This window comes from Tripterygium wilfordii, chromosome 8 (genome assembly GCF_013401445.1).
Source record: "Tripterygium wilfordii isolate XIE 37 chromosome 8, ASM1340144v1, whole genome shotgun sequence".
NCBI classification, from domain to species: Eukaryota; Viridiplantae; Streptophyta; class Magnoliopsida; order Celastrales; family Celastraceae; genus Tripterygium; species Tripterygium wilfordii.
This window is the reverse complement of record NC_052239.1, coordinates 9,914,605-9,927,059: the sequence shown is the minus strand read 5'-3', so window position 1 is coordinate 9,927,059 and position 12,455 is coordinate 9,914,605. Positions and strand designations below refer to the sequence as shown.

At 38.1% G+C, this 12,455-nt stretch overlaps 2 protein-coding genes across 7 annotated transcripts; one reads left to right on the top strand and one right to left on the bottom strand.

Annotated features, from left to right (window-relative positions):
- Nucleotides 1–2,135: 2,135 nt before the first annotated feature.
- Nucleotides 2,136–5,945, top strand: LOC120003518 (tetraspanin-18-like). The gene is made up of 6 exons (XM_038852535.1): nt 2,136–2,589; nt 3,277–3,376; nt 3,788–3,868; nt 3,965–4,069; nt 4,555–4,746; nt 5,536–5,945. Exons 1-6 carry the CDS (start codon nt 2,264–2,266, stop codon nt 5,605–5,607), a joined length of 876 nt encoding a protein of 291 aa, XP_038708463.1. The 5' UTR covers nt 2,136–2,263; the 3' UTR covers nt 5,608–5,945.
- A 171-nt stretch (nt 5,946–6,116) lies between these two features.
- On the bottom strand, nt 6,117–12,288 carry LOC120003517. Of its 6 annotated transcripts, none has more exons than XM_038852531.1 (8): nt 12,049–12,288; nt 11,579–11,671; nt 11,377–11,443; nt 10,746–10,868; nt 9,991–10,070; nt 7,982–9,862; nt 7,093–7,243; nt 6,117–7,012 (listed from the first exon to the last, which is right to left on the bottom strand). In XM_038852531.1, exons 4-8 carry the CDS (start codon nt 10,771–10,773, stop codon nt 6,318–6,320), a joined length of 2,835 nt encoding a protein of 944 aa, XP_038708459.1. In that variant the 5' UTR covers nt 10,774–10,868; nt 11,377–11,443; nt 11,579–11,671; nt 12,049–12,288; the 3' UTR covers nt 6,117–6,317. The 6 variants fall into 6 exon arrangements, with proteins under 6 accessions (XP_038708459.1, XP_038708457.1, XP_038708460.1 ...); XM_038852529.1 differs by having other exon boundaries at nt 10,746–10,838; XM_038852532.1 differs by having other exon boundaries at nt 10,746–10,831.
- Nucleotides 12,289–12,455: the final 167 nt, after the last annotated feature.

The window sequence follows — 12,455 nt, the reverse complement described above, 5'->3', positions numbered from 1 at the left end:
TGGTTTTGCCATATATAGGTTAGGGTACCAACATTATGAGTCCAAATTGTTGGTTTTGTCTGCAGCAATTAATTATTCTTATCATTATTCATTGTTGAAATTATTAATTTTTTTTTAATAGGACAGTGTGTCAAAGGGATCCAAAGTATGTGATAGTGAGATATAAATTATTCTCTTTTGCATAGATCGATGGTGGAATGGCATAAATGGTAGCATCATTAATTTATTCATTGATAGGGAGTGTTAACCAGAATTATTAACAAATTGTTGGTTCACGGGTCATTCAACACTAATCATTACAATGTTGGTTAATTGATTTCATGAAGAGATAAGCTTCAAAAAGGTGATGATTGGTTCATCACCAAAAAAAGGAAGGCTTAGTTGGTGATAAAGCCAGACCAGACCAACCACCTCTTTTGAAGGAAAAGTTGTCCTCTTTCGTTTTGACGGGGCTAGGGTACTTGTGCTAATGTAATTTAAATAGAGCAGTCTTACGGATTTTCCTAGCTAACTCAAATGTTAAGACGAACGCATATGAATTACGTGAAGTGAGGCTCACAATTTTCATATGGATCATGTGTTCATCTCAGTATTTACAATAACTTGAAAAAAATAAATTGAGATTTTTAGCATTTTCGATTTGAATAATAAAATATTTGCAATGAAAGAGGCAATGCTCCTCACAGAAAAGAATAGTTCTTACAGGATTCCCTTGATAAAACAACAATTAGGGTTTTTCTTGAAGCAGTACGTGAAGGCTCAGTTTTTGCTAATATGATAATGCAGGAGTTCAAGGTCAACAATTAGGACAAGCACTAAATTCACATCAACAGCCCATTTGATGATTTCGTGGGCAAGCCCGTTTGTAGATCTATGGACCTTGTTTACCGTCAGGGGCCTCAACTCACAAGCCCACTTCTATGCTACAAATTAGGGCTATGCAAAGCCCGCATATGACCCGACCCCACCAACCTGACTAACCCGACCTCTACCCGCATAGTTTAGGATTGGATAAGGGTTTGTTAAAGGGTAACCCGACCTTATGCGGGTCAGATGAGGTATCTACCTTAACCCGACTCAAACTTATTTTTAATATATGGACAATGCTATAGACCCTCAAAATATCACCTCCAAAAGTCCCCCAAATCTATGTGGCATTAAAATAACTATTGATTAAAAACACACATATAGGACTCACTTCACATCCAACACTCCACATTAAATGGGGGTATTTTGGGGTCACTTTTTAGGGGTTTCAAGCATTATTCTTAGTATATAATGTTGTTTTATACTTATATAGACAATACCCATTAATATATTAACACCTATTGGTTATTACTCTATCTATTAGTTTATTAATATGAGATTTGAGTATCTAATGGCCCAAGTGCCCAACACACTTAATATGAGGCTTGAGTATTTAATTACACCATAATGATTTAGGTGGAGAATTTTAGGGAAAATTTTAAACTTAATGACAGATAACCCGACTCAACCTCAAACCCAACCCAATCCGTTTGACCCGACCCAACCCAACCCATCCCATCGTTAAATGAGGTTGGTTAAGGGTTGAAGTAAACCTCACCCGACCTTATACCGGTAGGGTGAGGTTTTTCTCTAAACCCGGTTCATTTTCACCCCTACTACAAAAGTATATCTAGATTCTTTCGGGATATCCTATAAAAATTTAATTGATCATTAATTAATCCAGTTAGCATACCATCAGAATCAAGGGAGTTCGCCAAGGGGTTTTTTTTTTTTTTTTTGAAATGTGGAGGGGAATTCTAACACTGGTCATCAGGTAATACATATCATCATGGTGACCGATACACATTATCCTTGTCACTCAAACCAATAGCTCGAGTTATCATACTATCAAGATCAAAGGAGTTGTCCCAAGTTGATTTATCATATTCCATGTAAATTCATGGGTGCAATGTTGGAAACCTCTCCCTAACAATAAAAGCAGAAATAGGAAAAAAAAAGAAAAGAAAAAGAAAAGGTAAGGAGAATTTATCATATAAACTGAATTGATCATGTGACTGTAAGATAACCGTATTTCAAAAAAGACGGTTATTTTTTTTTTCTTAAATAAGATCTTTCTTAAAAGACTTGCAAGGCTGTGTACGAAGACAGACAAAAAAGCTTGAAAACCGAAAGGAAGAAAAGTCATATAAACCGAAAGAAATAAGCAGCTAATTTCAACAACAATTCCGCAAAATATCATCGAGCGTTAGGGTTTACACTTTACAGCATCTCGCAAATGCGACCTAATTGTTGCCACATTTCGGTGGCTTTCCTTCTCAAATTCCTAAACTTCCTTCAATCATTCATTGGGGTCTCAATTGTATTGTACTCCGTATGGATGCTCAGTCAATGGAATCAACACATTCCTATCCCTCCACCACCTTCAGCTCCCTCTCCAGATCAGTCTCTTTACATTCTCTCCGATTCACACTCGCAAATACATACGCTTAGGGTTTCTGATGGCGGGATAGCCTCCTCGAATTTAGCAACGCATCTGGTTTCTGGGTTCGATGATCAATTTGGGTTCGAATTGTTGAATTCTCTCCAGCTTCCGGCCCCCTGGTATATCGCTTTTTCTAATTTCTCTGTAATTAAATTCGGTTACTTTTGTTTGTGGGAGTCCTTTTCTTTTTTCCTTTGGTATCTTATGAATTAGGTTTAGGTAAAGAAAATGAAATAAATGTTCTTTATTACGGAAATCTATATTTCCCTTTAAGGTATCTGAATTTAATACAGTCAAGTTCTTGCTCTTTCTTTACCTCTTCTTCCTCACTTTTATTTTTGGACTCTTTGAGCTGTGGGGCCAAGTGGAAAATCATTATCATCTCTGGAGTGTTTGAAATGTATTGTTGTAGCAATTCTGATTGTTGGTCGATAATTCTACTCTTTCCTCGTCTGTGCGTATTGGAATGTTAGGTTTTGCAATGGTTTAGGTGGCTCTTTTGTTAAAGACAAGGAAGAATGAACTGGCCAGTATGACATGCACATCAATGGTTATAAATTTTTTCTAAGTACAGAAGTACTGTTCTGAAAGCAAGATAAGACTTGAATTAGATAAGTATTGCCATTTCACTTTTTGCAGATTTTGTATGGTGATTCCTGCCTTGTTTGCGGTGTTTGTTGGAATGAGGTTTTCAACCTGTTAGCATACTTGAACTGTAGATGTTGGGGTTCCGATGATTACTGATGCTCACTTGAGGGATTCGGGGATCTGCTTGAGCTTTAATTCGGTGCTCTTTTTTTTGGCAGGTTCATCTACGCTTTTATGGGAGTGGGCATTTTATTGTGTTGCATTACTTTCATTGGTTGCATTGCAGCTGAAGCTATAAATGGCTGTTGCCTTTGTTTTGTATCCTATTATTTGGGGCTCTATTTGTTTGTTTACAGCTTTCCTATTTGCTTGAGGTCTTTATTTTCTGTGAAGCCACTAAGTCTGGTTTTATTATTGGTCATAACAATGGAATGTTTGTTACAGTTTTCTAATCTTTTGAGTCATAAGTTGATGGGTAGTTTTGGCTACTAAGCAAAATTGGAGTAAAAGAAGTTCGATAAGATAATATTCCGATAGACGCCTAGGTAATGTAGACTATAAAGCTTTAGAAAACTGAGCAAAGTTTAAAAACTGCCTTCAAGAAACTTTATATCCAGGTAATCATAATTGAAATTACAAACAGAGAATTGAGAATATTTCTCTGTTTTATACAAATCATCATTGGTTTCTGCTCTGTATGCTTTTCCTTCACCATCTGAAAATTATCAGTATACCCTACTAAAAACTGTCCTCATTCTACTAGAAGCAGCTTTAGTGGCATTCATTGCAATTGATCGCCATTGGGAAAAGGTGAACTATTTTCTGCTAAAACTTTACTCTTATTTTCTGCTTCTGCTCTATGTCTGAATTAATCCCATTAATTAGGTTCTGCTGATATATTGATAGGATCTGCCAGTGGACCCGACTGGGGAACTTGAAAGCCTCCGATCTTTCATTGAAAACAATGTTGATATATGTAAATGGGTTGGCATTAGTGTGCTTGTAATTCAGGTATGTTGTAGTTTCCCTTTATGCTCAGAAGTATCCTGCTTCCCTTTTCTTTTGATAAGTGGTATCCTGCTTCCTTAGCATATGCCAGTTTCCCTTAACTCATACCTATAACTTGCTCCATGCTCACTGACCATGTTGTACATCATTTATTGCTGATAATATCTACAAAAACATACTGATCTGTTCACCTTCTTATGTATGACTTTTATGTTTATTGTCTTAATTTCCCTTGCCTTGAGAGTTGATACGATGTAATTACTAATTAGTAAAAGTGAAGTTCTCTGCCTGCAACATTAGCTAGTGGATGGATGTTATTAATAAGTTTCTTGATCAAGGTTACGTTATAGCTGCCTCCTTTTATCTTAGGTTTCTACTTATTTGTGAAATGGTTTCTTATATAGGTATCCTTATACAACAATATATATACATGAGCGCGCATTTGTTGTGCGACTGTTTCCTAATAATTAATTTCACAAAATTCTCAGGTATTCTCTCTATTACTAGCAATGATTCTACGAGCCATGATTTCTACTCGAAGAACTGATACCGATGGCGAGGATGATTACGAGAATGTTAGGGATAAAACAAGGGAGCCACTTCTGCATTCTCGTTCTAGTCAAGCATCTGGCTCTACTGCAACTCACTCTTATGTCTGGAGCTCACGGATGAGAGAAAAGGTAAATCTTGTTTATAAGGGAAGATAAAGCTTCGTTTGTTTTTACTTTCAAAAAAGGAAAAAGAGAACATGTAGCTCCTAATTAGAAAACATTTAAGAAGGCCAACAACACAACTTTTTATTTTCTATCAAGTTATGGTAATCACATTTTAACTGGCCATGTATATGCTTCCGTAATGGAATGCCAAAAATTCTAAAAAAAAAATAAACAATAGAAGTACTATACCATGAATAGTGAATTTTTTAAGAGCCTTTTCTTCTGTATTGGATTATGTATAGGCCATAGTATAAAACGGTATTGTAAGATCAGAATCATCGGATGCATTGTCACAAAGCCTTCTTTGTCTGTCATTGTAAATTTTGTGCAGTCATAAGATTGGACTGCATTAGATCATTGGAATATTTGGATGGAAAATGTAGATCATTCTAGGTTTTGACTCGAGGTTGAGCTGTTGAGGTAATGCTGTCCATGTGATCAATCGCCACATGCAGTTGAATATCCTTTAGAACATGAAACAGATCTATAGTTGGCTTTGGCTACAATCCCACAGACTGTTTCTATTAGAAGTTTTGAATGATTGAATTCTGGTTTGATTGCGAAACTTTCTGATGGTCCTTTAAAACAATATTGAAAATACCATCTTCAATTTTGCTGTTTTCTGCCTTAATTATTTTTTCATTTAATTGCTTCAAAAGAGTAGAAAAGCCTTTTCCTCCTTTTTGATAGACAAAAAAAACTTTTGTTCTCTCTCCCAATCTAATGCAACATTCATCCTTTTCTTTACTGCAGTATGGATTGAACAGTGGTGATAAGACACATTTATTAAATCAGAATGCCACGGTGAGCATGAAATCCATCTAATTGAGATCATCTCTCTTTCCATCTCGCAAAATAGAAAAGAAGGCAGCAAGTGTGCTCTGTGAATTTAGAGTGGTTCCGAGTGTGAATTTCGACTGGTTCGAGTGTAAATGGCACTGCTCCATATCACTCCTAGCATTTCTGTTGGGAAGTTATGATATGTATATAGGTGTTGGCGTAGTTGGCTGAAATGCTTTGTACGGATTGACCAAAGACCTGGTTGGAACTTGGATGTGAAGGGTAATGACTTTGTAACTGGATGAAGCTTCTGATTTTGCTGTGTACTGTGTTCTTGTTTGAAGTGATACCATGTTTATGCATATGCTTCTTGGAGGTGAAAACTTGTTTGCGTCAAGGTATTGGAGACTGGACAATATTTAAACATATGAATGCTTGCAATGTACTTAAGGGGCACCGAATCTGACTGTTTCTTTGGTTTTACTGAAAATTAAGTAGCCAAGAATCAACTCCTAGCCACTACCTAGGATTTCGAACAGGTTGAAGATTTCGAATAAGTTGTTCCGCAAATACACATAGCTTGCCTCTTCCATGAACCTCCAATGCATGGGTGGCAGATTATTCACATGTACAAATCATTTAGAAAGAAAAAAAGGGGTTAACAATTTGTCAATTAAGTATAATTAAACATCTTACTGCACTGAACAAATATACGTCAATTGGACAATTATAGAAATACAATAAAGTGGGTCTTGTCACACAATCTCTGTCAAGTCAAGCACAGCCTCCTCCACAAGCTCTTCCAGCAACTTTCCCTCTATATCCTTCCCTATATTATTTAACTCCAACATCAAGTGTTCAGTCCAGCCTTTTCCCACCACCTCATTGCTTACAACACTCTCCACAACCAGGCTGTTGATGTCCCCGCAATCTCCCACAAAACAGCTTACCTCACTAGAAAACCATTCCTTCATTAGGTCCCACACCTGTTCCACCACAATGGGTGATGAACCCTCCACGAGCCTACCATGGACCATGCTCTCTGGCCCATAACCAGTAATCTCCACAAGGGCAGTATTGACCCGATCGAATACAAGTTTCCGAATTGATCGTCGTTGTCTTCGCTTTGACTCATGCACAGGCTCCTTGTCATTTAGGTCTGTGTATTTGTCTCTCAGTGATGGGTCTAATGGGCTTTCAGGAGCATGCCATCTGCCCAAAAAAGTGTCAGATTGCACCTCAACATTGGGGCTAGCCCCTGATAATAGGGTTTCCACGAACGAATGCCAATCCTCCTCCTCTTCCTCAGTACCCCGGGAAACCAACGAAGGCTTCGAGAGATAAGGGCTGGCTGTATTCACACAAGAATCATCCCACGACAGGGTCCGAGCAATTGACTCGATAGGAGGTGATTTGTCAATCAAGTTGGACATATGAGGCGGACCCAATCCTGATAATAAAAGAAAAGCTTACGAATAAAGATTGTGAAGAATTGAATAATTTCTCAATTTAACCTGAGAAAAAATATACCTCGTCGGTCTGCCTTCATATTTTGAGAGGACTTCTGATTTGTTGGGTCATCTTCCTCGAATGGTGGTTCCAAAACTGAAATTGGGCTTGGCTGGTCCTGATTCTCAGATACACACCCATACATCGTTGGCTTTGCCACGGAGAAACCTTCCTGCAAAGGCAAAGGATGATTAACTTCGAATAATGGATCACGTCACAGATGCACAAGGCTCATTTTTTCCCGTTCACACAATCCAGCAGTGCATTTCTAGTGTTAACCTTCAATATCAGAGTGAATAAGTCCTTGCTTTACATGAGGTAGTATTTACTTCATGGGTTGCCTATGATTTGTTCTTTTCTTTTCCCCAACATCATGTCTGCCCTTTGTCAAGGCTAACAAATATGTAGCTGAACACTAAATGCATATGCTAATAGTGTTTCATCCTTTCATTTTTTCCTCACTTCTATGCATATATCAGGAGATAGGAATATAGACATTTACGCCAGAGTATTTCAACAACAATATCACTAAAGATTGTGTAGCTAAAGAGGCCAATTCTACACCAATACTGGTCATACATATCAGAACCTCTAAATCAAATCAATTTGTGCTCTATACAACTTTCAAACAAATCATAGCATGGGCAATCCTGCAAGCACCAACTTAGACTTGGCAAAGGCGCACAGGAAACAAGTTGATGTAGCATCTCTAAGTCGGTATGTTTTGGTGTTTTAAAATTCAAGAAACTCAAGCAATCAAAAGGAAATGACCAGAATTCATTGATCTTGTCCAATTATAACAGTAAACCACCAAAATCATATGCTGAACAAAACTATTGGATAAAAAATGGAGTGTCGAAGAAATGAATAACAATATCGAAAATATAAAAAAAAAAAAGATATTCCATACCTCAAGATAAATAACAGAACCATTCTGTCCCATGCCTATTAGAGCTGAAGAAGTTTTACTTGCAGATCCATGCAAATTTGGGGATAGACAACCATCGTGACTACTACTATTGACAGATAAAGGCATATCGTTGCTTATCTTTCCAGGAAGATCTGTGGGTGACCTTAAAGTCACAGGGCTGGCAGATTGAGATTCATCAGAAAAATGAGAATGGCCCAGTGTTTCCTTACCAGATTTCTTAGTCCTTGAAAATAAAAAACTGGAAAATTTTCCCTTAAATGAAGATTTCGTGCTCTTAGCTTTTGTTAACTCCTTTGGCACATATGTTTTGTCGGGCTCAATATCTGGAACTTCAATAGTATGCCTGGCACCATAAATCGTTGAAGACCCAGGTAAAGATTTAGACCGCAAGAGACCTTCTGGAGAATCACTCAAGCCCTCTTCTTTACTCAAATTACTAGTTAAGCCTGAAGTTGCTCCCCTAGGTTTTTGTTCCTCACCAACCACTTCCTCAGATCTGGCAGTCTTCTGAGCATCAGAAAGCGCAAGCATCTCACCCAGTGTACTAGAGCTTCTCCGAGCATGCCTCTGCTCCTGCAAACCCCCATTTAGTGCCATCATGGCCCATCTTTCAGAAAGTCTCTTCTTTGCTTCTCTGCAAACAGATGACTCTGGCGAACATGATGCACGACTGAAGGAAGAGAAAGAATAGGGGCTGCCAAATCTATTGATGTAATCCCAAGAATGCTGAGAAGTTGGAGACATAACTTCTGAATCACTCAGATTCTCAACTATATATTCATTTTCTGATTTGCTAAATGAGCTATCATCGCCAACATATCCATTGGAAAACACAGAAGAAAGCAAATTTTCATCCGTGCGATGACCCATCATATTTTCACGCATTTGCAGTGTGATCTCTTTGGCCAATTCTCTTGATTCCTGTGACTCCTCAACTTCAGATGCATCATAAATTTTTTTTCCATGTAATACTCCGGGTGACAAGGAAGGCGTAGAAAGCACAGCTTTAAGGTCATGATTTTTCCCAGGGCTAGGCTTCAATACCACAATCCGGGTGGGCTGAGCAGGATATTCACCAACTTTCTTATTAGTAGAAATAAGAGAATGTGCAGGACTTTTTTGAAACCCAGTTGCTTGACCCTCCAAGGCTGGTTTCTTTGCCTGTGTATCATTCTTCTTTCTAGATCCTGCAAATTTATCATTCTCAACCCCCTTAGAAGGTTTAAGGACAGTGATGCGCTTTCTCTCAGGAGGGGGAGGAGTAGACTGCAAATCATACAGATTTTGCGAAAACAAAGAATTTGGCTCTTGCAAAAACTTTAGAAATATATCTCTGTTGGAACTTAAAACTTCTAAGGCTTCTTGGAACTCCTTAGACTGGCGAAGTTTCTCATCTGTAGCCAAACGTTTTGCTTCTGTGAACTTCCGACGAACAAGAGCCATCTTTTTCTCATTTATATTGTCAATACGTCTTCCCTTCTGGGGTGAATGATGTCTCCCATAATTAGTTTTTTGCGAATGCTGCCAGATTTCATAAACATCTTTGTATTCATTCTGCTCTAGACACTGATGAACTTGAGAATGCATTCTCTCATTCCGGAATTCGTTAACTTGATCCCATTCTGCCAATGATCGTGAATGACTTAAAGAACGTCGAGAATAACCCCTGGGATGGGCTTTTTCTGCAGCTGAATTGGGTTGCTGCTGCGGAAGGGCATCAAGCCCCATCAACTTTGCAACCAAATTAGGTGGGCTATGCTTAGACTCCACTTCTTTTGACATTTCCTGGGCTATGAGTGTCTTCATCGGTGTTCCATTTGCTTTCTTGTTTGAAGAGCTTCTATTCAGTTCAGACACAATCTGCGCATACCATACAAGTTAACAGCACATATAAGGCCAACAAGAATGCAATATATTATGATACAACTGTCACTAATACGTGATATATCTTCTCCCACCAATGCATAATAAATCCTCGAAGTGCTTACCATTTTATCTTCAATCTGATCTCCAAAGGGAAGAGTTAACATCCAAGCCACATCTGATGTACTTCTTGCGAGTGAAGAACCTGTCAATGAACCACCTCCAAGTCAACACAATGCCATCAGAATAATAATTTTCAAGTGTCCAGCTAAAGATACCATAAAATTAATAAAATCTCAGTCCCAAACAGGACAAAAGAGTTAGAAGAGATTGAGAATAAAGGTTAAAATCAGATACGTTATAATCTAATGTGGCTAACCATACAATTTATTTTGGGACTATCCCTCCAAAGAACATTAGGTTATTTGATGTACCCGCAGCTATGGAGCTAAAGAAAACATTACTCTAACCTGATGAAGTTAAAGGTTTACAACATAGGCCAAGAATGGAGAGAACCACAATAAGTTGAATTATTCTCTACTTCCATTTTTTCCTGTTTTAAAGATTGGAAATTCGAGGAACTTTCAAAGTGTTTTTAACATGTGGCAGACAACATTTATTGATGATAATACTACTGTGGATTCCTAGCTTTGCTCAACAACTAGGTATATCCATGTTAAATAAACCTTATTTGTCATATTCTCCAAGTAACAATGATGTAACAATGATGTATCCACCAACAGATAATTAAAATAAGATCAATCAGAAAACTCAAAGAAAGAAGCAAACCATACAAGTACGGAACTCAATCCATAAAGCTAAACAACTTATTGCAGCAAGGAAGATCTTTGCTAAAGAAGAACATGGAAAAGGAACGCACCATCACAGTATGGCTCATCAGTCAGCATTTGTTCCCAACTACTCCTGAGCTCAAGTCAACGAGGTTCACAACTCTTCCCAAGCACCCTGGAAACTGATTCTCCATATTGTTAGCGTTTTCGTTCTGAAATACATTCATTTTAGCACATTCATAAACACACAAGTTCTCACAAATCCTAGTAAAGTTCACAAATAGAAATGCAACAAGGCAACATGATACGAAAATGATTATAAGGAGCAAGGGAGTGGAAAGCATAAAGGACAGCTTCCAAGAAGGCGAAAAGGATGCTAAATTCAAGCAAGGAAGAGAATATGAAAGAGCACTTCACATAACAAAGAAAAAGACATTTATCTCTCGAATAATTTTAGGGACAACAAAAAAGGCACAGAATTCAGACTTCTAAGCTACCCAAAAACTTTTGTACACAAATGAGCTTCACAAAAAAATTAGGCTTTCAAGCTAAGACCAAAACCCCAGAAACTGAAAGGGTTGTAAAACCTAAAGTTCCGGGTAAAGATCAACAAATTCAAATATTAAATCTAGCTGAAACAGCAGTTTCTTTTGGAAAGCGCCAAACAAATCACAACAAAAACCTTGATTTAAGAGAGAACAGACCGTGTCAAAGACAAACCTTACGAATTACAGCATATTCTCCCTTGATATATCACAATCACGCGTCGCTATAAGTCCATAGCTAACTGCAAGTATATCATAAATTAGAATTGTTAAAAAAAAAAAAACACTTTATCTTGGTTTTTTTTTTTTCCTTCCTACTATAACAACAAAATATATAGAAACTAAAAGGAAAGCCTGTAATCGAAGTCCAAAACGACCTGCATTTTACTCAAAGAAACCAACACTGGAAAATCAGTTTTGGATTCAGAACACCCACTAATTTTCAGCCATCTAGAGCTTGTTAAGCACATCTATCCACCAAAACATGAAAAATCAAAACTCAAAATTAGCGAATTTAAGCACTAAAATTACAATTAGAACCGAAATCAGTAAAGGAAGAGTGAGAAATGAAATCAGAGTACATTAATAAGATGCTGCCCAAAAAGCTGCGATGACAGCAGAAGATAAAAAAGGCAAATCCACAGAGAGAATTAGATTCGATTGGCAAATTTTTCTAGTTTCTAAGACAAAAATAAATCAAAAAGGAGGGAGCTCGAATCGAAAAGGGAAGGGTCGGGGGATGAGGCATAAAAGTAAATTGTCTGCTTCAAGAGATTCACAACAGCCAAAGCCAAAAAGGAAAGAAACGAAAAAAATAATCGTTAAAATTTTAATATAGGCAAAGGACCTGATGACCGGGAGCTGACATTGCGAAGGAATGTAGCGGGAGATACTCCGGCAAGGACGTCAGCAGGAACTAGGGACTCTACGCCCGTGTGGAGAGATACGAAGACTGGAAAGGGAGAGAGAGCTGTTTCTTTTTTCTACACCGACTGCAGTGTCGGACTCGAAATTGGTTTCTTTAATTCTGATTTTTTTACTGGTTTCGATTACGAAGCGCGTGTGGAGCGGACTGGTAGAGAGGGGGCGGAGAGACCGAGAGAGACGGAGTGTGGGCCGTGGGGTCAGGGGTGAACTGGTCCGGGCCCTTTGGGGGCCCGAAGCAAATTCAGTAGTCAGTACCCTGAACCTGAAGTTGTATTCCGACCGTTAGATTCGCTTGACGGCCAGACGACGACGACGAAGATAAACTTA

Bases quoted from the DNA above. Each gene is read 5' to 3' on its own strand.
- LOC120003518 (XM_038852535.1), top strand. From the start codon at position 2,264: ATGCGACCTAATTGTTGCCACATTTCGGTGGCTTTCCTTCTCAAATTC. The intron at 2,590-3,276 runs GTATATCGCTTT...TTTTTTTGGCAG, and splicing joins CTCCAGCTTCCGGCCCCCTG to GTTCATCTACGCTTTTATGG. The intron at 4,747-5,535 runs GTAAATCTTGTT...TCTTTACTGCAG, and splicing joins GCTCACGGATGAGAGAAAAG to TATGGATTGAACAGTGGTGA.
- LOC120003517 (XM_038852531.1), bottom strand. From the start codon at position 10,773: ATGCTGACTGATGAGCCATACTGTGATG. The intron at 9,863-9,990 runs GTAAGCACTTCG...TGGTATGCGCAG, and splicing joins ATCAGATTGAAGATAAAATG to ATTGTGTCTGAACTGAATAG. The intron at 7,013-7,092 runs GTATATTTTTTC...TTTTATTATCAG, and splicing joins TATGAAGGCAGACCGACGAG to GATTGGGTCCGCCTCATATG.